Source organism: Prionailurus viverrinus, chromosome B2 (genome assembly GCF_022837055.1).
Source record: "Prionailurus viverrinus isolate Anna chromosome B2, UM_Priviv_1.0, whole genome shotgun sequence".
Classification (NCBI taxonomy): Eukaryota; Metazoa; Chordata; class Mammalia; order Carnivora; family Felidae; genus Prionailurus; species Prionailurus viverrinus.
Window position 1 is genome coordinate 50,521,948 of NC_062565.1, and position 25,325 is coordinate 50,547,272.

Consider the following 25,325-nt stretch of genomic DNA (forward strand, 5'->3'; position numbering starts at 1 on the left):
GTTGTACTATCTGTACTAGTTACTGGATGAGTGACTAGGGCAAACTGTTTATACTTTCTGAGACTCAGTTTTCTCACTTACACAGTGAAAACAATAACACTTATTTCATGGAATCTTCATAGGGTTAGAATCACGTAAAAACTGAGGCATCCACAAACTCTAAAGTGCTATAAAACGCTCATGGTGGTTATCATCCCAGCTCTATCTCATCTGTTGTTCTGTGTCATCTGTAAAAGGAGCAAGTTGGATTTTACAAGATATTTTCAAATTCCCTTTCAACGACCAGTACTGCCTTAGAAGCAAAGCGCTACATAATCTTAACTGAGAGAGAATATATTTGAAAACATTCTCCAAAGAAAGGTAAATATACCTGTTTGTTTTCATTTCCATGTATGTGGTGAAAATGAATGTATGTGGCATAGAGCTATGCCAATTTTCAAGGCCACTATATTGCTTAAACCATTAACTATATACAGTGAGTTTCAAACTGTTTTATGTTTTTATGTATTATACACCATTAATGACATTCAATATTATTTTTCACCCATAATACCAAATAAAATACTTCCTATGAGATTGATAAGAATTATTCAGAGTCAGATACGAACTTAATACGAAATGCATCAAACAAGGAAATGGAAGAAAACCTGACTAGCTGTTGGCCGTTTCTTGGGATCCCACTGAAGCATGTCTCTCAGGAGTTGAATGGCTTCGCTGCTAGCATTTGGAATCAAGGTCTTTAAGTTATTGGGTACGCACTGGGGCCAGCGGAAGTTCATTGCACTTGAAAGTTGGTAGCCTTCAGGCCAGTCGGTCTGAAACAAGGAAGAGAAAGAAAATGTTGCTTAGCTGATGTGTTGTGATAGTTTACATTCTGGTACACGTAGCCATAATGGAAAAGCAATCATATCATTATCATGTTCATACAGTGCGGCACTGTGTGTGATGAAACTCAGGGGGATGCTAATGGAGAGACTACAAAGAACATGAAGTCTGGGCAACAGTGGAAAAGACACTGAATTTGCCACCAACTTGTTTTATAACCTTAACACGAGATGGTTCAAATTAGTATTTTCCTAATTGTGTTCCATGAAACAGAGGTTTTAGAAACTGCTAATGAGAAATTTTGCAAGGGGGGGGTAATAAAACAAAACACCTTGTCTCCAATTAAATAAATTTCTGATACCCTACATATTACAATATCCCCATCTTGAGGATTCAAAATAAATATGCTAAGAAGTCCAACAGTAAAAAAAGCTGTTTCACTCAGTCTAAAGGTCTCCACTGCACCATGCATCATTCCCATGGGACACTAAATTTTGGAGGATGTGACAGAAAGTGATGAACAAATAATCTTCAAGGTCCCTTCTAGTTCAAACACTCTACTATTTTAGAAAACACATTCTGGTATAATTGCTTTTATTTTTTGTAAGGTAAAGTGGCACTAAGGCTAGATTATATGATTTATTCACTTAGATAGTTACTGGGTGCTTACTACATGCTTAGCCCTTGTTGGGTATCCAAAAATAATCCAATATAAATCCTGCCCTTAAGGATGCCACTGTCCAAAAAGAGAAAATGAAACATTTATTTAAAAACACAATAATTCAGAGAAAAAAGTGATCACGGTCACAAGCGAGGTACAGGCATCCAGAAAAGGGAGAGATTCTAGCAGGAGACTCTGGAAATCTTGAAGACGTGGCACTGAAGATTCATTCAAACGATCAAAAAATTTTTGAGGGTCTGGTTTGTACCAGTAATGGTGCTAGGACCCGGGAAAATAAACACAAGGCAAAGCCTAGCCCTGGGTAAGCCTATGGTCCAGGGCACAGAGATGTACACAGACAATGATATTACAACATGGAATACAGCTGAAATGGAGAGGAGACTACAGCAGGACGTAAGCAGTAACTTACAGGACGTAAGTTACTGAGGAGCCTGGAAAAAAGAGTGAAATTAGGTCAGGTGAGACATTCACGCCCGTGTGCAGAGCGCACCTGCCCAGAGCTCGGAAGTGGGGCGCCACAAGAGCAGAGCCCTGAGGGCGCAGGTACCACATGGGAGAGAGGCCATAAGAGTGAAGAAGGCTGTGAGGTGGGGACTCAGCAGATATTTTTAGCAGGGAGGCCGGGACCAGAGCTGACGTTTAGCTAGGGGAATCTAGCTGCAAGATAAACTGGGGGCAGGGCTTGCGGCGAAGATGCCCCAAACACAGGCCGTGGGGCAGTCACGGCTGGCCTGCGCTGGCGGTAGTGGGGCTCCCAGGTGAGAGCTGGGCATGATGCGGCGGCTGCTTGCATGAGGGGAAGAGGAGTGTAAGAGAGAGAGAGAGAGAAACTCAGACCGAAGGCCGGGGTGCTGGGATTACGTGGGACCACGGGCACAAACGGGCAACAGGGGAAGGAAGATAGCCGGGAGTAGGCAAAACACAATCTGTGTCCGATGTGTTGAGTCCAAGGTGACGGTGAAGGCGGGAGGAAATCTCACAGTCAGGTAAATACATGAATGCAGTTAAAAGGAGGGATTTCACTCAGGAGACTTCAGAACAGATGCAGGAGTCGTAGCCATGATGATAAGAGATGGCGGAGAGAAGAGCAGAGGGAACCATAACACATACACTGAAGAGCAGAAGGGAGGGAGGCAGCTGCTTCTGCAAACAAGGGCAGGGAAGGATCACTGAGGTGGAGGGAAAGACTGCAAGACCGGCAGGTGATCCACGGGGCCAGAGCTCTCCCGGGTGCAGGAGAAGGAGCAGGAAAAGCTGCTGGCTTTAGCCAAGAGGCCTTTGATCCCTAGCATTACCTTTTTTGGTGTCCCCAACAGTTGGCAAATTTTGAAGATGGTGTCAATTTCACTGGCCCCAGGGAAGAGTGGCCTGAGGGTGTACACTTCTGCCATGATGCAGCCCACTGCCCAGATGTCAATGGGGGAGCTGTAGTTGGTAGACCTCAGGAGCACTTCTGGAGCCCTGTACCTGGAGGGACAAAGGAACTGCTGGTTATTGCTTCTCCAGGTCAGAAGTTCGATGACACACTACAATCAACTCTCAGTGAAAAGCATTCTATATTTCCTTTTTTAAGTCTTTATTTATTTATTTTGAGAGAGACAGTGCAAGCAGGGGAGGGGCGGAGAAAGATGAGAGAGCGAGAATTCCAAGCAGGCTCTGCATTCTCAGTGCAGAGCCCGATGTGGGGCTCCAACTCAGGAACCAAGCGATCATGACCTGAACTGAAGTTGGACACTTAACAGACTGAGCCACCCAGGCGCCCCGACCTTGTTTCTAATTTCTGTCTAGCTCAGTGTGGTAGGTGGACTCAGGAAGACTTGGTGGCTGCTGTGGATGCTGTCATATACTAGGGCTTCTCTGTTTCATGGTATTTTCACTGAGCATTTCTCTCCATGACTCTTCTGTACAGCATCCTTGAGAAACAGTAAGAGTGAGGAAGAGAGAAGAGATAACATAAAACTTGTTGTCTGTAGGCCACTTCTTGGTCATGGCCAGCTGCTTAAATTCTTGGGGTCTGAAAGTTTTAGCAATAGCAATTAGCTGCTTTTTTCGGACAGGTCTTTGGAGAATCTTCTACACAACTCTTCTAGGAAATAGTCTTCCGTGAGGGCTATATATAAAATATTATTTATATCAGGGGGAATTATTTACAGCACAAGCTTTTAAACCTGGTACAACACCAATATACCTACAAATATGTGTTTCAAATTGTACTGTTTTTGTTAGTGAAGATTTAATATTTGTGACATTCAAATTATCCTCAGCATAATAGTATATATTTTTTAAATTTTTAAAAAATGTTTTATTTTTTATTTTTGAGAGAGAGAGAGAGAGAGAGAGGGGGGGGGGGAGAGAGGGAGAGAGAGAGAATGAGCAGGGGAGGGGCAGAGAGAGAGGGAGACACAGAATCTGAGGCAGGCTCCAGGCTCTGAGCTGTCACTGCAAAGCCTGACATGGGGCTTAAACTCACAAACTGTGAAATCATGACCTGAGCCAAACAAGGTCTGACGCTTAACCAAATGAGCCACCCAGGTGCCCTATAATGGTATATTTTTAAAGAAGTGCAATTAAATAATTTTGAGGAAAGAGTATTTACCATCTGGTGGATACATAGTCTGTGTATGGGGGTCTTGATCGGATCTCTCGGGCCAACCCGAAGTCTGCAATTTTCACAAGTTCTGGGCCCATGCAGAGGAGGTTCTCAGGCTTTAAGTCCCTATGAAAGAAGCCTGTGGAGACAGTGGAGAAGGAATCCAAATGCACGTTTGCTCCCACATTGCTCTTTGCAGCTGTATTTCTCTTTTTGTAATAGCTGTAACTTGAAAAGTAGCCTGGAATGACACTGAAGGCTCTATGCACAGGACTTCTTTCATTTCCCACTGATGAATTCAAAATGTAAAACAGTTCAAAAGCTGATCTTCATAATTTCTTTTTTTTTTTTTTCCAAGAGAGAAAACAGCTTTTAAATGATCAAAACTCAGTTGTGGGCTGAGAGAACTTTGCAAAAAGAAATTGTCACTCAAGGAAAAAAAAAAAAAATCATGCCTACCCTGGCCAAGTCAGCCAGAAAGAATTTGAGATTAAAACCGTTTCAAAAGACAAAAGTCTTACGAGTTCTGAGAGTTTATGTCACAAGAAAACCACAAATGCAATTTTTGATTAAGGAACAAGAGATCTGAGAATATGACCTACTCATATCTGAGATTCTGGTGTGTTGCAACAAATGTTTAAGTGTTAAATGCTTATTATTTGCCTAACGAAGGAGAAAAGGTGTAACTGCAGCATACATTGTGAAAGGCAAAGACAGCTCATCAAATGGGAATCCTGTCTCAGTTGCAGCAGAGTTTTGGGGGTGTGTGCAGGTCATTCAACATGCGAACCTCCAACTGTTGCACTCCAACACCCACTGATCGGTGATAAATGCCTCTGAATAAATGCCTCTGAAAACCTAAAACCTTCCACTTGTACAGAGCATCATTGACAGAGACATCATTCTATGTGACTCTAAATCTCACTGGAACACAAAAACTGGAAATACAACTCCGTGAATGCTGCTGATGGTGTTATTTGTCCTGTGCTGTCATTATCAATGTTGTGAAAGGTGGATCCCAACTAGCACATTATGGGAGTAATCACCAGCCAGCACAGAAGAGCCACACTATTCCTTGACAACCTCTATGCTAAAAACGCTCAGATCTACATCTCTGATGTGCCTTTCCTACCCTTCTCTGGACCTGCGTCTCCAACAGGATATGTCACTGTCTCCCCCCACTAACCTGTTCCAAACCACTTTTCTCCTCTCCCAAATCATCTCTCCTTCCCAAACCTTTCGATAAGATATCCCAGTTTCTTGTAGTTATATTGGATCCTTCCCAAACAGCCATGGAAATATGTTCTGTTTCTCACCCAAATATCTCCATCTGACCCCTCCTGCCCTTTTATACTCCTTCCTCCTAAATCTTTGCTTTCCTCATCCATCCCTACACTGCCACTTTCTGGTAGGCCTTTCTCACCCCAGCTTCTCTGGATTACTACACTTCCTGATAATTTAAACACTGTCTTTCCCTTGTCACTGACACACACACACACACACACACACACACACACACACACACACACAAGCATCCATGACTCCTTTAAGTTATTTAAGAAGCTTGAACTCCTTTCAGTCTACCTACAGAGATAGACTTCTTTTCTAATACTTATCACCAGTATGTGTAAAGTGTGTTCCAATCACATAAAATCCCTCATTTCCTTCAGGTTCACTGCGTCTATTCCCATTAACAATGTTGTACCCTTGTTCCTTTTTATCTGTGTCAATCCCAATCTTTGCCATCCTTTGAGACCTGTTTTGAGTTTCCCTTCTTCCAGGAAGCCATTCAAACTATGCTAGCCTTCTTCATTCATTCATCCTACCAATAAATATTCACTGAGGGCCCACTCCAGCCCAGGTACTATGTGAGGCTCTGTGGATTCAGAAGCAACTTCAGTGGGCATAGTTCTTGCCCTGGTGGACATGACAGGCTCTCCCTTCTGAGCTTGAGCAGACTCTACCATTTTCAAGTATATTGACTATCTCTCTATAATTAGATGGAGCACTTTAAGGGTAGAGGCTACAGATCTATTTCTTCTGAATGCCTAGCACTGTGGCAGGAGCATGATGGTTTCATAAGGTAGTCTTATTGACAGAACAAAGGACTTCAGTAGGTTTGTAGGGAACACGAAAGAGCTTAACGGAGACAAATCTATCTTGGTCAAGTAGACAGGGACAACAGAGGGAAGACTAGGAGGCAGGAAGTCTCACAAGATAGCAACTGAGAACTGAGAAGAGCAGTGACCCTGAAGTAGTGTGGGAGACATTGAGGGCTCAGAGCAGGAAGTCCTCAGCATGGGGGGAGTTCCAGCAGGACTAAATCTACGAGTCAAGGCTATTTCCCCAAAACCCTCTCTGCTCTAGAGGAAGGGGAGGGTAACTGTGATGTAGTCATACTTGAACATGCACTAGATGTCATGCACTATGGAAAGCAACAGTGTTTTTTAATCAAAAGACACTCCTCTCTGTTCACCTGGTGAAGACACCAGAGCTTGGTATCAGGTCACACTCCAAATGGATGGTATTATGGCATAATGATGCATCTGCAGGCAAATGGCTAAGATGCACAAAATAAATATAAGTACAGAGCACACAGAAGAGGCTGAAAGTGCAGAAGGGATCATATATATTCAAGAGGGCCACAAATGAGAAGAGGAAGTACCTCTTTTGTACCAAACGACTGCTTCTGTTTTCCATTATCCAAGGCATAGAGAAGATCAAAGGAGTCCTACCTGGGTTAGACCAGAGATAGGCACAGGGAGTTGGCCATTTGCATATGTGTATGCATATGCATATGTGCCTTGTTTGTATGGGAAGAAAAAAAATACATGTATATATTCCATTGCTTCATTCTTTATCCCGCCATTATACCAATGTATGCCTTATGGCCTTCTTCACACCAATTCCTTAAGTGTCCTAACCAAAGTAATAGTAAATTAAACCTAATTTATAGTAAGAACCAAACTTGAGGCTATCAGTATATTCAAAGGGTAATGCAGTATTTGTCAAGGATGGCCTTTAAAATGGAAGAAAACAATTTTTTTAAATGTTTATTTATTTTTGAGAGAGAGAGAGTGCAAGCAGGGGAGGGGCAGAAAGAAAGAGAGACACAGAATCTGAAGAAGGCTCCAGGCTCTGAGCTGGTGGCACAGAGCCTGATGCGGGGCTCAAACCCACGAACTGTGAGGTCATGACCTGAGCCGAAGTCAGACGCTTAACTGAGTCACCCAGACGCCCCAAAAACAATTTTTGATGTGGATAAGTTTGGATGGCTTATTATCAGGCAAATTAAAATAAAGATTGTTAACGCACACTAGAGTGGGCAGTTTCTAAGACTCAGCGTAACTGAGTCATCGTGTTCGGACCCTCTGTTCTTCAGAGCACGCTCCAGCTCCCAGAAGGCCTGATTGTATGCTCCCATCTTGGAACCGGGTTAAGAATGTGCAAAGGCACAAGCAGTTATCAGAGAGTGACCTTTCGTCAGTGCACGCAGGAAGACTTATGTCACCCTGAAAATATATGAACTGTGGGTCCTCTCTTCCTAAACACTCAGAGCCTTAAAAACACACCAGTGAAAAAAAGAAATAACAAACATCATTTTCTTACTGAACAGATGGGAAAAGTGAGTCACCGGAGCTGGTGAAGGTGGGGCGGTGGTTAATTATTCACAATCTTATAAGAATGTACTAGAGCTAATGTACTACTCTGCTCTACTCTGCCCCTCTCAATCCACACAGTTAAATCTTGGTTTGTGGTTCTAGTCCTTTCAAGTCCAGATGCACGTGGTTTCTCTTCTTAGACTCCCTGTTTCTCCTCTATTTGGGTGAAATTATTATTTCCAAACTTATGTGGCATTTCCCTTATAGTGAGTCATTTGTCCTCCAGCCTCCAAGCCCCATGGCAAGCTCCCTCTGCACCCACGTGTAACACCCACCTCAACAAAGTTGCACCTTATCCTTGCTCAGTTCATCCCATTACATCAACTTGTACCGGGATACACCTAACCTCTTGCACTCTGGACCTTGTACCTTGCTTCCACTATATAGGTCATGCTCCTGTGAGCACTAACTACCTCCTCCCATCAGTCAAGCTTTATCCGGTCCCTCACTGCTAACTGCTCTTTAATCCTACTAGAACAGATGCACTAATAAAATGAGGAGCATGAAGATTCTGGTCCCCCATGTATCTGTCTAAGCAGCTTCACGTTCTGTAGATCATACTTCAGGCCTGAAACAATCAGAGGAACAACGGCTAGGAAAAAAATTAACTGCAAACAGACTTTTAAAAATGACTAACGAAATTGTATTTGTCAGCTGACATATGCTGTTTGTTAGACTGTATTTGAGTATAAGCCTTTTATAACTAGAAAGCATTTGTGAATATATCTGTAGAAGACCTAGCCTCCTGTTCTTTCCATTACTAAATTAGCTATTATTAGCCTTATACCGATGAGTTCTATTCCTTGGTAACTAAAATTATAAGACCCTCGTGTCATGTACATTTATTATTCATCTCTATTTTGACAAAACATTATAATTTCCATATGAGAGGCAATACAGCATAGTGGTTAAGTGTGGAGACCAATCAGGTTGCCCAGTTTCAAATCCCAATTCTGTTCACTGTCTGGCAGATCATTTAGGCTCTCTGTGCCTCATTTTCCTAATCTGTAAAATGGGAAAAAATAGCTTCTACCTTAAGGGCTTGTTTTGCAGGACCAAATTCGTTAATTTTGCAAAGCTCATAGAGCTGTGCTTGGCATGCTGGCACCTTGCAAGACCTTGTCATTATTAGTAGTATGAATCCTTTCATTTTACCCCCCAACAGGGGGGTGGGCAGACACAGCTGCATTTTTTGCACAGAAGAATGAAGGCTTATGAAGCTAGTCATGCACTTCACCTGTGAGGAGCTAGTGCTAAGCTCTGATCCAGTTCTTAGCCAGGTACGTGTTCTGCTGATGTGTGCACTGGAGCTTGCAACAATAAGCCCACTTCTTCCTCTGGGCTTCTGATTCACAATGGAAATGCTTACAGCTGGGTCATTCAGACATCATGCAAAGGCCAAGTGCTATCAAGATAAGAATCTTCCTGTTCAAAACTGCTTGGCTTCCAGAAGACAGGAACAGACCTTCGATTTAATTTCAGGGTACCCCATGCCAGTCAAATAAAAGAGGGATTTTTCCCTTTCATCCTGGCAGAAACTGTGTTGTGCTTACTTTTCATTAACAACCCTTGGGCAAGGGAAAACATCCAGCCACAATGAAGGCTTTGTCTCCTCCGCCACATTCTGTTAATGATGAACCTGATATGAATATATGGAAATAACCAGTGAATACCTAAGCAATCTGAATTTATGCAGTGCGCCTTCCTGCTATGGAAGCTGTAGCTTCACAGATATTACTGATTTACACCTACAATGTTTTCCTCAAGAAGGCCATTAGGACAGCAACACACAGAAAGGCCAAGGGCTGACTCAAGGTCATGCAATGCAAGGCAGCAGTGAAACACAGAAGCAGAGAACCACTTCTTAGGGCAAAACACTGTCATCCAAGCCAGCTAAGGCATTCTTGATTGCTTGCACAGGTAAGTGTGAGCTGGATATTTGTAAGGGCAGGTCAAGGATGAAGCAAGGCTTGCATTAATTATTTAATTCTGACAAAGTACATATGCTTTGGCATTGCTCAATCAGTACCAAGTGGAGTCATGTTTTCATTCCCTGGGGTGGGGGGGGGGGAAGTATTCAGTGACATGAACTATGGCCATAGCAACTACCTGCAGCGCTCTTCTCCCCTCTCAAAGGAGTCTACTCTCTAGGGGCAGAATGCACCTTCTCACAGTGAGAACAAGCTAACAAGACAAATCTTACAGCTGATTTAGATGATTTTTTTTTCCCATTACTGGAGGAAAGGGATAGATACTACGGAGTTACATGTGCACTTAACCAGAGTCAAGTCAATACCACATAAAAACCATTATACAGTTTCTGAAAATCATGTATCAATAAAAATGAAATCAGACCTGTAAAATTAATATCCATCCCACCTACAATTATTATTGCTATTTTTTTCACCTCTTATTCCTTTGTTTTCCTTGAGAGAAGATGGGTTTTTCTAGTGAAGCATGGCAAATAGGCACAGATATCTGAGCTAATCTCCTCCCTGCTTTGTTGCAGTGGAGTCTTTGACAGGGCTTCAAACCTCTCTGAACCTCAGTTTCTTCTTCTTTGGAAGGAATAGCTACCATCTGTCCTTTCTAACTAAGAAGTTGGCAAGGAAATAAGAAAGGTGACAGATGAAATGTTATTAAGCTCAAACTAGAACTGGGCACTCAACAGCTGGGGAGAAGTGTCCACAAGAATATTTGGTAGCAGCAGTGATGCTAAGAGCAAAGGTATTCTGACTTGCTGCATGAACTGAGCCTTCCCTTGCACTGTCTTCATACGCAATCCAAGTGTCCAAGGAGTGTGAGAGAAACTGAGAGTGCAGAGCTTCAAAGAGCTGTTGTGTCACAATAGTATCTGGATGCTAAATTACAGGATACAAATATGTATTGCATGTGCACACATTCATGGGCATTTGTGGGTGTGGATGTGTGCATGTGTGAGTGTGTGTGTGTGTGTTCATTTGATGGGATTAGATAGAGACCCAGGTAGAAGGCTACAAGTTCTTTCTGGCAACAAATACCTGAATCTCATGAAAAGCAACCAAAAGGAAAAGAAGGGAAAGCCAATGAATATTAACTTTCTTTTAGGTCCACTTCTCAGTTTCCAGTACTGAGCAAACAGCCCAGTAACTCAGATGCTATGACTGTCCCTGTGTGAAAACATTCTGGTTGACCTTTCTCTTTTGAGAATCTTTTTTTTTTTAATTTTTTTTTTCAACGTTTATTTATTTTTGGGACAGAGAGAGATACAGCATGAACGGGGGAGGGGCAGAGAGAGAGGGAGACACAGAATCGGAAACAGGCTCCAGGCTCCAAGCCATCAGCCCAGAGCCCGACGCGGGGCTCGAACTCACGGACCGCGAGATCGTGACCTGGCTGAAGTCGGACGCTTAACCGACTGCGCCACCCAGGCGCCCCGAGAATCTAATTTATAGTAAGAACCAAAGTAAGAACTTTGATCTCTCATCATATCCTTTTCCCAGGCTCTTAAACCTAGTAAGTTCCCCTTCTCCCCCTATTTGTCCCTCAGATACCATACCAGAAGTTTTTCATGTTTTGCAAATTCATGCCATCCTTCATGAATCCTGGTAACTGAAGGTTCTATCAATGCCAGCAGATCAGGCTGACCTTCCCCCCCCCGCCACACACACACATAATTATTTCTCTATTGTAGTAAGAATATTTAAGGTTTACTCTCTTAGCAACTTTCAAGTATATACCACAGTATTATTAGTTATAATCGCAACACCATACATTATATCCTTATTCATCTTCTAACTGAAAGTTTGTGCTTTTTGACCAACATCTCCCTACTCTCCCTACCCCCCAGCCCCTGTTAACTACCATTCTATTCTCTGTCTCTGCAAATTTGGCTTTTTTAGATTTCACACATAAGTGATTATCATGCTGTATTTGTCTTTCTCTGACTTGTTTCATTTGCACATGATGTCCTTGGGTCCATCCAAGTATTATCAATTATAATTAACCTATAACATTGTGTGGGAAATTCTCAGTCATTATTGTTTCAAATATTTGTTCCGTTCTTTTCTCTCTTCTCCTTCTGGTATTCCCATTACATGTATGTTTCACCTATGTAGTTGCCCCACAGGTCTTGAGTATTCTGTTCTGGGTTTTTTCCCCCATATTTTTTCTCCTTGTTTTTCAGTTTTGGAGGTGTTTACTGAGATAGCCTCAAGCTCAGAGATTCTTTTCCTCATCTGTATCCAGTCTACCAATAAGCCCATCAATGACATTCTTCATTTCTATTACAATGTGTTAGATCTCTAGCATTTTTTTAATCCTTTCTAAGAATTTCCATCTCTCTGCTCAAATTGTCTGTGTGTTCTTGCATGCTGTCTACTCTACCCATTAGAGCCCTGAGTATTTTAATCATAGATGTTTTAAATTCCTGGTCTGACAGTTTCAACAACACTGTCATACTGAGACTGGTTCTGATGCTTGCCTGTCTCTTCAACCTTAATTTTTTGCCTTTTAGTATGCCTTCTGTTTTTTTCTTCAGAGCCAGACATGTTGTGCTGGGTAGATGGAAGTGCTCTAAATGGGCCTTTATTAATGTGTTGGTGAGGTTTGAGGAGAATGAAGAAGCTCTGGGGTCCTATGATTAGGTCTCAGTCTTTTGGTGAGCCTGTGGAGGCTGACCTTTTACTAAAAACTTTTTGCTGGAATTGGTTCACAAGTGGACTCAGTCTTGCATATTACTCGATTATTCAGTATGTGCCAAGGCTGACATGGATTTGCACAGATAGCCTCTCTGTGGGTTTCATTTAGTCTCTAACCAAAGGACTACTTAGAGGGAAAGAGGGAGGCTGGGAAGGATCCCAGGTGACCTATGCCACCAGCTGTGACACAATGTCTTTTCTACTCACTGCCAATTTGTGTCAAATCTGTACCGACTGTATTATCAAAGGGCTTCCACCCAGGTTCCTTATTGGGTAATGAAACTCATCTGCTGGCGCAATATTTGCAATGGCAACAATATCCTTAGGCTGGGGGTGAATGGCTTTCTGCCTACGCAAGATCAAACGCTTGGCACATCTGTCTATAAAGTTAAAGTGACTTCAGATGACCCCCTACAGAAGTCTTGGCTACAACAATAGACACGTCCATCCCATGGCTCTGTGTTTATAAGAAGGTGGGTCTGCGTCCAGTTAGTGGCAGAGATGTAGTAACACCCCAGGTATTTGCTAGAAAATATAGCCTCAAAGTCATTGCTACTCAATACCTTTCAAAAGCTCAACCAAGAACAATAGTATTTATTGGAGAATTTCCTGAAGGGTATGTGGCCATCCATTCCTCTAGATATTCTAAATCTCTCCTTGAACTATCCAGACCATCCCCATTAGAACTGTTTTCTCTGATCAGGTGATGTAACTGGCCTAGAAAGAGGGATACAACATGAAACTGCTCTATGTAACTTGTCACTTCATTTTTGCCATGAAGTCACATTACATACTGTCACGTCTATAATGATCCAGGAGAGAAACCTCTCTGGTCTTAGTTCTAAGAACAGTTCCGCTTCTCTTGGGCAACTGGACTGTTTTTACTGGATTGGGGCGGGGGGAGTGGGTAACTATGTTGGATGCAGTTGGTCATGTTTCCCATTTTGCTCAGAATGCTCAGAATTAAATCTGTAGCCTGCTTCTTTTACTAATCAGAACTTGTTGACATGCATTTTGCTGATTAACTCCCCCGCTCCCCCCAGCTATATCTATACCTTGTTTTGTCTTTGTCTTTCTTTGCTCATTTTTAATTGATTTTATTTTCCTGTGTTGAATAAATTTTGTTAGACCATTTTTTAATGCTTTTGAACAAACTGAAATATATTAGGAAAATGAGAAGCCACAGCAAAGCAGCAGATTAAACATAACACGTGAAATTTCTCTGAATTCTAATCTTAGGTTTCTCATTAATACACCAGATAATGAGCAGGAATAAATTTTAGATCTATGACAAGCTTAATGTTAAAGCCTAAAGAATAAGAACACACAGACATGATAAATAATGAGAGAAATTCAGAAATCAAGTTATGAAAGATAATGTATTCCAAAACCCACTGTCAGCCTCTCAACTCTTTCAGCCTTTTCTGGGAGTCCATTACAAAAGGCCCTGATGCTTCCTGTATTTTCTACCTGATGACAACATTTCACTGCTATTAAAAAACACAGTACTCCAAATCACCTACCGTGTTTGTGAATAAATGCAAGTCCTTGTAATATCTGATACATGATATTCCTTATAGCAGATTCAGGAAACAACTTATTTCTGTATGGGGCAGAGGAGGAAAAAAGTCGTAAGTCTAGATTTACATATGAATCTGAATACCCTGTGTTCATGTTCTTTTGGTTATATAGTAAGATTTTAAGAAAACATTTGTTCAGACACTAATCTGACCAGATCCTCTGATAATAAAGACGAAAGAGAAACAACCATTTGTCCACACAAGATGGCTACCTTGTAAACACTGGTGTATTGGTATATTGGTAATTAGTATATTCAGTTATGTTACAAAGAAGATTAAAAATCATAGTAACCACCCCCCCCCCAAATCCCTCCAATCTATCATATAAAAATCTTCTCTCTTCATAATATAAAACAAAACTTCAAAAATTTTAATGGGGACAATCTGAGGTCTTCCAGATAAAGTCCTTATGAAACATAGTGGATCCTGCCATATTCCCTTGGTTGGGCAAACCTTACAGCTTCAGTGTTGCTAGTGACAATGAGGATGGCATTTGTTCACCGAATCCACGCAGAGAAGCTGTGAACGGCACTCACTTGCCACTAGAAAAATATACCCCCAGGGTTCTACATGGTTCACTTTCAGAGTTAAAAATGACCATAGCAGGTGAGTTTTTTATTAGTGTCCTCTTCCCAACACACAAGCCCCTGAGCACTATAGCAAGCAAGGAAGTGCAGTCAACCTACAAGTTTTCAATGGAGGTCTCAAAATAAACAAAGCTGTCACACGCTGACCTGTAATTGTTCTGCCCATGTTTCCTTGTGGGAACGAGGGCTGCAGAGGACCTGTTCAATCTGAGCTTCTCTGCGTGAATAACCCACCGAAACATGAAAACGGCTGCATTGAAAGTAGCTTCTGTGATGCTATCATGAGGCCTCCAAAGCAGGAATGTGGGTTGGGCCCCTCATCTAACGGGCAGCTTTAAACAGTGAAGCCTAAGTAGCACGACTGCAACAAACAAAAACAAAAAGAAAACCCATCCACTTTGCAATATTTATTTCTAAAGTCATGATGACCAGACTGTACCTTTCTTTAATGAGCTGGTAAAGATTTTCCTTCATGTACTCGAAGATAAAATAAAGATGATCATTTTCCCTGATAACTTCTTTTAATTTTACAACATTGGCGTGGTTGAGCTTCTTTAAAGACTGAAAGGCAAGGGGGAAAACACAAAAAATTGGAGGAAATCTGCTGTTGAGAAAGAAAAGTAATCCCACATATACTTAGGAAGAAACATCTAATTCCAGAACCTCAGAAATGCCGCAATTCCTATTTTATTGACAATTTAACAAATGGTATTTCTCTGAAGTCAATAACAACTTTATGTCGAAAACTGTTTTGATTAGCTGACTAGAAAGTAAGCACTTGATTATTACTGGTATTTCTGGCTGCATCCTGCACCAGGCAAGGGGCCAGAACTATTTTAGGTGCAGTCCCTCCAGATGATGGAATTCATGCCATGAAAATGGCCAGAAGGGAACCAACTGGAAGCTGAAGCTTTGGTTGTTCGTATTAGAGAAGGCAGCTGCTCTGGGCTGAGATGACCAGCCAACAGTCTGCAGACCCTTTGGACAGGAAATTGTTCAAATAGACAAGAGGCTCATAGCCCAAGGCTCTTAATTTCCCTCTGACTCATGTGTGTCCATGAGGCACACAGCACTCCTTACGATGTGAGTTTTAAAGGAGAAAGGAGGAGGAGAAATCTCACTGCAAAGACCCTGAAGTGAGATGGGAGAAATAGCTCTGCTTCTAAGAACAGCAAAGGCGAAAACGTCAGGCAGGGGATGAGAAGCAAGAGGGTGGCTCAGAAAACGGGGCGTGACCTGATTCTTCATCTTGGCGCACATGCAGTTTTCCTGTTCCTGGCACATCCATGTGAGTACAGCCACGCGTAAACTATTTTCTGTTTGCATTATTAATTTTGTTGATGGGGAAAGAGTACACTTTTGTATTTGTGAGCAGCAATCCTGTTCATGTATGACAGCTAGAGAAACTGCTGGTTTGCTCACCAGATGGTCAGAACCTGATTGACAGTCTCCAAGGGAGCCTCAAAGGGCTGCTGGACAGTGGGATGAGCTGTTCAATTCCAAAAGGCTTTTCCTCACAGAAGTGACTCCAATAAGAATACACTGTAAAGCCCTCCTTATGTTTGTCATAGCATGAATAGGGGTCCAGCAGAGAGAGAGGGAGACACAGAATCTGATTCAGGCTCCAGGCTCTGAGCTGTCAGCACAGAGCCCGATGGGGGGCTCAAACTCACAAATCACGAGATCATGACCAGAGCCAAAGTTGGACGCTCAACCGACTGAGTCACCCAGGTGCCCCTGCGAATATCCAAATCTAGAAAGACAGTAATAACGCACCCAAAGAATCAGAGCTTGGGAGTGCTATAATATGATAGAGTAACTTCAAGCAGCTGGGAAGGGAGAGGAAATGTGGCCAGTGAATGAGAACAAAATAAAACTCTTCAGGAGGTTCTTCCCTGAAAGACAAGCTCCCACCAAGGAGCCCCTCTGGCAGGAAATCCTCAACCAAAGGACAGATCCTTCTAGAATCACCCAACGTGGCTGATTACCTGTTTCAGTTAAGTTGGCTTCCAGGTTCTCCAAAAGTAACAAGCACAAACATTGCTTGGCTTGTAAGTATTCACCCTGTGGCCTTCTTTTCTACCTATTTGCTTAAAACGCATCACTGCAATGGCTGAGATGCCCAGTGGATAAGCAGAATGAATGGGGCAAATTAATTCAGGGGAAAATGAAGTAGGTTTTTAAGCTTTTCGAGAAGGGGATTCTAGGCAAGGAGTAGGGTACCTTCCAGGCTTGGCCTGATGTATGTTTTGAGCACAAATTGCTGGCTAAGAAGTCTAAGAAGGGCTAGCAGTTCTTGTTTGTTTGTTTGTTTGTTTGTTTCTTCTTCTTCTTCTTTTAATGTTTATTTTGAGAGAGAAAGAGAGCTTGAGAGGTCGAGTGGAGGAGGGGCAGAGAGAGAGGGAGAATGAGAGAATCCTGAGCAGGCTCCATGCTGTCAGCATAGAGCCCAATGCAGGGTTCAAGCCCACGAACTGTGAGATTATGACCTGAGCCGAAACCAAGAGTCAGACACTTAACCGACTGAGCCACCCCCGTGCCCCTTGCAGTTTTTTTCTGAGCAAGGATCACGGGCAAGTTAAAGTCTACATTAGTTTAATATAAAAGGGATTAATTGTGTGGGGGGAATTTCATGTGACTCATTTTACAGATAGAAGGCATCTTATTTTGGCCCAGGAAGAGTTTATAAGGAGAGGAAAAAGCAGGACAATTAGAGCAGAGAAGCAGAAATAGCAAATTAAACCCAGGTCAGCAGTCCTAATAGAGATTATTTATCCCCATTTGGGTGACGGTTCTTAACTATTAACAAAACTGCAATGTATTGCTCCCCAAAGGTACCCTGGGGCAGAAGACACATTCCTTGCCTAGATGAGGCAAACAGCCTAATAGGGAAGAGAGGACACAAATACAAAATCCATAAAACAGAATAAGGGAGATCTTCTTAGGGTCAAGAGAATGAGAGAGACAAGGAACATCAGAGACATTTCAAGAAGGAGTAATCAGCAAACCCTGAGTGGTCAGTGAGTATGTCATCTGAAATGTGACTTGAAGGAAGAGTAGCATCCAGATAAAGAAGTCAGTGGAAGGGAAAGAGTGGGTCCTGAAAGAAGCCCTTCTTAGGTATGGGCGTGGGAGTGGAGGGGAAGTCGGCTATGCCTGAGGGATGAGAACTACCCCAGTTAGGTTCTGAAGGAGGCTCGCCCAGAAGACTTCAACTGGGGAAGTGGGCAGGGAAGGCACTGTTTGGATGCCAGGTATACACCCACTGAAGCTAACAAATGTGGGTTTGAAACAAAGCTCTGTGGCTTAGAGTTGTATTTACCTCAAGCCAAGTTACTGAGTCTCTGGGCCTGAGCTATTCTCAGCAGCAAACTCAAGATACTAAAATTTTCCTCATGGGGTAGTTGTGACGATAAAATAAGACAGTGCATGTAAAGCACCTATGGTGCTTCCTGGCTCATAATAGCTTCTCAGTAAACGGTACGTAGTGTGTGAACAGCTGAATGTAATGGAGATCTTTCTGGGAGCAGCACACAGGAGGGGTGAGATATGGAGGGAGTGAGGTCACACAGGCACCTGCAATGAGCTGCAGTTTGTGGGTGAAGGAGTAAATGATAATTAACAGAAGAGGGGAAAAACAGGACGACTGGGGAAGCAGACATTCTAGAAAATTTAGGCACTGATGTCCACTAAGCAGCTGGATATATGGGCCTGAAACAGGTGTCAACAAGCTTTTCTTAAAGGGACTGAGAATAAATATTTTAGGCTTTCGAGGCTATGTAGTCCCTGCTGCAACTACTCAACCTTGCCACCAAAGCATGAAATCAGCCATAGGCACTACAGAAACAAGTGGGCATGGCTGTGTTCCAATAAAATTGTATTTACAAGAACAGGACGTGGCCACTCATCAACCCCTGGTCTAATGCATACACAGGATAAGAGATTTGGTGAGACCACTGAAGCAAGGCAAAGATATGAAATTACTCAGGAGGAGGTTCAGAGCAAAGAAGAAAATTGCTAAGGATGGAATGTAAGAAATCATCACTATTTAAAGGGTGAACCACGGAGCACTTGCTGAGGCAAGAAAGAGGTGGGACAGCTGGACAAAAGGAGAGTTACACAGTCCTGGGAGAGGACAGCATCCAATACCACAGGCATAAAAATGTCTGAAAAAATGAACTGGATTTGGCAACAGGTGACTTTTAGGACAGCAGCTTCAGTAGAGGTACAGGGGCAGATGCCTGATTCAATTACATGGAAAGTCCATGGCAGGTGGGGAAATGATGGCAAAGGGAGAAGTCTGGAAGACTAAACAAGGAAAGGGAAGGGGTGGAAGCTCCCGGAGAGAGAAGGCTGAGGCTGATTAGGGAGAATGGCAGGCACGTATATTTATTTATAGGCTGAAGAGAAGGAGCCAGTGGAAAGGAAGAGCTTAAAGAAATGGGAAGGTCCAGGGGCGCTTGGGTGGCTCAGTCGGTTAGGCAGCAGGCTCTTGATTTCGGCTCATGTCATGATCTCATGGTCGTGGGATTGAGTCCGATGTCAGGATCTGTGCTGAGTTTGGAGTCTGCTTGAGATTCTCTCTCTCTGTCTCTCTCTCTCTCTCTCTCTCTCTCTCTCTCTCTCTTTCTCAAAACAGACAAACTTAAAAAAAATAAAAGAAATAGGATGATTCACAATAGCCAGAAGGTGGGGAGCAACCCAAGTGTCCACCAACGGATGAATGGATAAACAAAATGTGGTCTGTACCTACAGTGGAATATGATTCTGCCTTAAAAAGGAAGGAAATTCTGACACACACTAAGACACGAACCTTGAAGAATCTTGAAGACTTTATGCTAAGTGAAATAAGCCAGTCACAAAAAGACAAATGTTGTAATGATTCCACTTACATGAGGTACCCAGAGTGGTCAAAGTCATAGAGACAGAGAGTAGAATGGCAGTTGCCAAGGGTTGGGGGATTGGTCACGAGGAGTTACTGTTTTGTAGGTAGAGTTTCAGGTTTACAAGATGAAGGGAGTTTTAGAGGTGCCTGGAGGTGAAGGCTGCATAGCAGTATGAACGTATGTGATACCAGCAAATGTACACTTACAAACTGGTAATAGGGTACATTTTACATATGTGTGTTTCATCACAATTTGAAAGAAAAAGGACATTAGTGGGAAACTAGTGAGATCAAAATAAATCCGTGGTTTATCTAATACCAAAGTTTAAAAAAGTATATTCACCAATATAATGGCATGGCAACCTTCTCCCTTGAGCTATTAGCTGTATAATGTTGTCATTTGCCCCCTTTTGTTGGCATCAATGAAACAATTCAAACAGCATGACTAACTCCAATCAATCACAAATCTAAGCATGTATAAAGCTATTTTAATCAACCATACATAAATTATCCCCTGGTGTATTAATAAATACCTTAACCTCCCGAAGGTTCATGCATTCCTCCCAGGAATAAAACTTTCTTTTCATTCTAAAAGAGAACAAAGAAACAAATAGCATGCTTATTCCCAGTAACAGGCTAAACCTTCTTGTTCAAAAATGTTTCCATTCTAAATCCAGTGAATAGTGCTTAGAGTTGGTTTCAATTTCTACCAAATATTACATTATCCAAAACAGCATTCTATTTGACAATCTGGCAGTGCGATTGATGCCACATCACAAAGCTGCCCCCAAAGGGATGGTACAGTGCAGTCCAAGGAGGCTTTGCCTGCTGTCTTGTTCTATCACTAATTGGCTAACCTTGCCCTGGAGGCAAATCCCTCAGGCTTATTTGATCTATACTAGAGCTCTCCAATAGAACTTTCTGTACTGATGGGAATGCTCTGTACTATCCAGTATGGTAGCCACTGGACTAGACACATATGGGTACTGTGTAGTGGAATATGGCTAGCACACTATAGGAACTTCATTTTTAATAAAATTTAAATTTAAATGCCATTTGGTTACTTGCCACCCTGTTGGACAACACAGTTCTAGACCCTCTGGTATAGGGGTTGGCAAATGATGGCCCATGAGCCAACTGCACCCCACCATCTGTTTTCATGCAGCCTGTGAGCTAAGAATGATTTATCGTATTTTTATTAAAAAAATTTTTTTTATTAAAATTTATTTATTTTTTGAGAGCCAGAGAGAGACAGAGCATGAGCAGGGGAGGTGCAGAGAGAGGGAGACACAGAATCGGAAGCAGGCTCCAGGCTCTGAGCTGTCAGCAAAGAGCCCTCTGTGGGGCTCGAACCCACGAACCGTGATATCGTGACCTGAGCCGAAGTCAGTTGCCCAACCAACTGAGCCACCCAGGTGCCTCAATTTATCATATTTTTAAATGGGAGGGGGAAAAAATTAAAAGAAAAAGAAGATCTCATGATAGGTAATAATTTTATGAAATTCAAATTTCAGCTTCCATAAAGAGTTTTATTGGAATACAACCACACTCATTCATTTATACATAGCCTATGGCTGCTTTTACACGATAGCAGAACTGAGTTGTGATAGAGACCATATGGCCTACAAAGCCTGAAATATTTACTGCATAGCCGTGTACAGAAAAAGTTTGCCAACCTCGGCCTACAGCCTGAGGGGAGAGAGAGAGAACTCTATGGGCCAACCAGAAATCCAAGTTTCAAGGTTATATCTTTCATTGCACTACAATCACATGGTCTCCTTCGGCTCTTCCAGCAGCCCCAGGAAATAGATGGGGCAAGTGAGGAAACGAAGAAACAGAAAAGTCATGTCATTTTTCCCAAGGTCTCACTGTTGGCCAATAAGAGACCAACTTCCATCTCTCCACCTCACTCTCATACTCTGTCCCCAGCGTCATACCGTCTGCTAGCAGAGTAACCAGTCAGTTCCTTTGTTCATGCCCCAAATATTATTTAGCCCCCAACCACGTGGCAGGGGCTTTGTCTGCACTGGAGATACAATGAGAGGGGCATCCCTCATGGAACTGACATTGCAGTGGGAAGGCAGGCATTTAATCACTTTCTGTGCTGAGTGCTAGGAAGGAAAGGCACAGGGCATGGTGAGAGTGAACCCCAAAGTGGCCTAATTTAGCCTGGGGTATCAGGAAGCACTTGTGGAATGAGGTGATGTTTCAATTAAGACCTGAAGGATCAATTGGCCTATGAAGGTGGGAGGTAGGGAATATCATGTGAAGACTGGGGCAGAAAGATATTTGGTGAGTTCAAGAAGCTGAAAGGCCACAGTGGCTAGAACAAAATCGACAGTGGGGTAGTGACAGGAGAGAAGGCTGAAGAAATCAGGCAGTGGCCAAGTGATACGGCAAGTTTTAGGTCCCATTAAAAACCGGGAGCTTGATCCTAAAATTGATAGGAAGATACTGCAAACTGCTGTAGTTTGGGTTCCTCTGAAAGCAGAGCCTGAGGCAAGGACTTGGGTGCAGGTAGTTTATTTGGGACGAGATTCCAGAAAGCCAGGGCAAGGAACAGAGAAACTGGGAACAGAGGGGTGGGAAACCCACTAACGGGTGCGTTACTGAGCTGATACCAAGGTGGGCAACTGGGGCTCAGTCCTGCTGGGGACCTTCTAAAGACCTGTGTGGAAGGTGCCCTGGTTGAGAGTCTCTCAAGTGCACTTGGGGAGGGGGTGCTGGTAGTAGGCACAGAACTGTACACATAGCATGCTGAATTCAGGTAGGACAAGGCAACTTGACAGGGCAGAGGGGACACAGCGTTTGGCACAAATGGTTTTAGACAATTAGATTCATGTGTTTAAAGTAATTCTTTCAGACTGGAATAGAGAGGGGGTAGAATGGAAGCCAGGATCCCTACAGGGGAAATTCCTCTAGTGGCAGAGGTGGTAAATGATAATGGGTTGAATGGGAGGTTAGCAGGGAGAATACAGAGAAGTAGGTGGATCAGATAAATATATGGTAGTTGGAATCTATGGGTCTAGACGGCCAATGCTGGGCCTATGGAGGGAAGTCAGGAGGACATGCAGGTTTTGAGGGGATGGCAGTGTCATTTATCAAGATAGGAAACACTGACGGAGAAACAGGTTTGGGGCGAGAGAGGGAAAACGTCGGATATAAGCTCAGTTTGGGATATAACGAGTCTGATGTGTCTGCAGGTATCCAAAATGGAGATGTTGAGAAAGTGACTGGATATAGAGATGGGTGTAGCAGGAAGGCCTTAAAATGGTCCCCGAAGCCTCCCACCTCCTGGTATTCAGAGCCTTGCATAACACCTCTCCTTTACTGACTTGCTTCTAACCAATGGAATCAGCAATCTGTGAGAGGATGTCACTTCTGTGATTAGTTTACAAAAGCAAAAAGATGTAACTTCCATCTTGGTAGAAGCCTCTCTCATTGCCTTTGTGGCCCCCATGTCTTGAAGCAAGGTATCATGGTGGAAGCTGCTCTCTGGGGAGGCCCACATGGTAAAGGACAGAGAACAGCCTCTAGCCAATAGCCAGCAGGGAACTGAGGCCCTCGGTGCAACCACCCAGTAGGTATTGAATGCTGCCCGTAATCACGTGAGTGAGTAAGCCTAGAAGTGGATCCATTCCCAGCCCAGCCTTCAGATAAGACCTCAGCACTGGCCAACACCTTGATTGCAGCTTCATGAGAGACTCTAAAGAACTCACCTAAACCATGCCAAGACTCCTGACTCACAGAAACTGAGATAATAAATGTGTATAGTTTTAAACCATGAATCCTTGGGGTAAATTGTTATGCAGCAACAGATAACTAAGACAGTGAGACTGGACTCAGATTGCAAAAGGCAAGTGGGGTGGGGAGGTGAAGACAGTAGTCCCCAGACTGCTACCTGTGTAAATGATCCAAATTAAGTCCTTCTCAGGGTTTCAGTTTCCTTTCCAATAAAATATTTCTTACCCTCCTCATTACTATGTCACAATATAAGACACTCTGGAAAAGTACTCGCATCATATGCAAATCTAAAGTAGGAATGTGTTTAAGACCTCTGACATGAGCATTCCAGGGCTAACAGTCATCAAGCCCACAGAAATCAATGTCTAAGAGTTTCCTCCATGCCTCCCATCCACGCACCTTTAGAAAATTTGCAATGATGAGAAATGCAGAAGGTGGAGTTAAAACGATGTTGACAATGTATAGTTGAGGATGAATTGATGCGAGTGAAGAATAAAACTTACTTTTTAATAGCAATCAGCTCCCCAGACTCAATGCTTCGTCCCAGTAGGACGGAACCATAGGTTCCATCCCCAAGTTGCTTGATCGTTGTGTATCTATTCATGGTGTGCCCGCTCAGGCCGGACACTCATCTCAGGGCCGAGGCGGTGCAGTCCTGCAGAGGTAGCAGGCCTCCCCGGAGTGTAACCAGATTTTTCGATGGCAGCACCAGCACAAGGTATTCAACAGAACGTGACTATCTCCCAAATACATATTTTCAAAGATCAGTCTTCTGCCTGGAGAGAAAAATGAGAGACAAGGGTAATTGCCAAGGTACATTTTAAGTTTGGGTATTTTTATCATCTAAATCAGGAGTCAGCAAACTATAACCACCTGGGGGGTTATAGTTGTAAATTTGTTTGTATTTAGTACAAGTTGTATTTACCTGTTGTAAATAAAGTTTTATAGGAACACAGTTATGGCCACCTACTTGCATACTGTCGACAGCTGCATTCACACTACAAGAACAGAGGTGAGTGGTTGTGACAAAGACTATATGGCCTACAAAACCTAAAGTATTTATCATCTGGCCTTTACAGAAAAAGTTTGCCAACCTCTGGCCTAAATAATGCTCTTTTCCAATTTTTACAAAATGAGAGATACCATTCTTGGAAAGTGAATTTGTCACTGACTCAGAAATGAATCAGTTCCAATTCAATGCTTTTCTGCTGACCAGCCACTGTGGGCAAACACTGCATGAAAACTATGGTCGACAAAAATTGCCGAGCTACAAGAATCTGTATATTTAGTCCAGATTTAGTACTAAATATACTGTGTTCTGTGTAATTCTGCTACGATTTCCAATGTAACAAAGCCAAGAAATGCTAAAATTAAAGCTCTCCTGATACGGAACTTACATGTGCTCCACGAACTATTTGTGGCTAGGCATCAACAGTATTATTTTTACTACTAGACGTACAGAAGCTAAACAAAGAACAACTAATTTCTTAAGGTCTATATGTAGGGTATGCCCTTTTAAAGTCATTCAGTTGTGGGGCACCTGGGTGGCTCAGTCAGTTAAGCATTTGATTCTTGATCTCAGCTCAGGTCATGATCTCAGTCTGTGAGATAGAGCCCTACACAGGGCTCTGTGCTGACAGCATGGAGCCTGTTTGGGATTCTCTCCCTTCCTCTTTCTCTGTCCCTCCTTTGCTCATGCTGGCTCACTCTCTCTCTCTCAAAATAAATAAACTTAAAGAAAAAAGTCATTCAGTTGTGTTTTCTTTAAAATTTTTTTTTCAACGTTTTATTTATTTTTGGGACAGAGAGAGACAGAGCATGAACAGGGGAGGGGCAGAGAGAGAGGGAGACACAGAATCGGAAACAGGCTCCAGGCTCTGAGCCATCAGCCCAGAGCCTGACGCGGGGCTCGAACTCACGGACCGCAAGATCGTGACCTGGCTGAAGTCGGACGCTTAACCGACTGCGCCACCCAGGCGCCCCAGTTGTGTTTTCTTTAATAAATCACTGATTTTTCAATTTATAGAATTGAGTCATTCAGTCTGCCTGGTAATAGAGAATATGTAGTAATAACTTAAGTGATTGCAATGC

At 42.8% G+C, this 25,325-nt stretch overlaps 1 protein-coding gene across 5 annotated transcripts in view; it reads right to left on the minus strand.

The window, feature by feature from the left end:
- CILK1 (ciliogenesis associated kinase 1) overlaps positions 1-25,325 on the minus strand; it is a 59,985-nt gene that overhangs the window by 13,241 nt on the left and 21,419 nt on the right. For 4 of the 5 annotated variants that reach the window (XM_047860126.1, XM_047860129.1, XM_047860128.1 and 1 more), the window contains 7 exons: positions 23,738-24,010; positions 20,024-20,078; positions 15,045-15,166; positions 13,962-14,041; positions 4,104-4,236; positions 2,803-2,974; positions 648-815 (listed from right to left, as the gene is read on the minus strand). In XM_047860126.1, the coding sequence (XP_047716082.1) occupies positions 648-815; positions 2,803-2,974; positions 4,104-4,236; positions 13,962-14,041; positions 15,045-15,166; positions 20,024-20,078; positions 23,738-23,838 (831 nt within the window). In that variant the 5' untranslated portion in view covers positions 23,839-24,010. The remainder of the gene's footprint in view (positions 1-647; positions 816-2,802; positions 2,975-4,103; positions 4,237-13,961; positions 14,042-15,044; positions 15,167-20,023; positions 20,079-23,737; positions 24,011-25,325) is intronic. The other variant, XM_047860130.1, reaches the window with a different exon arrangement.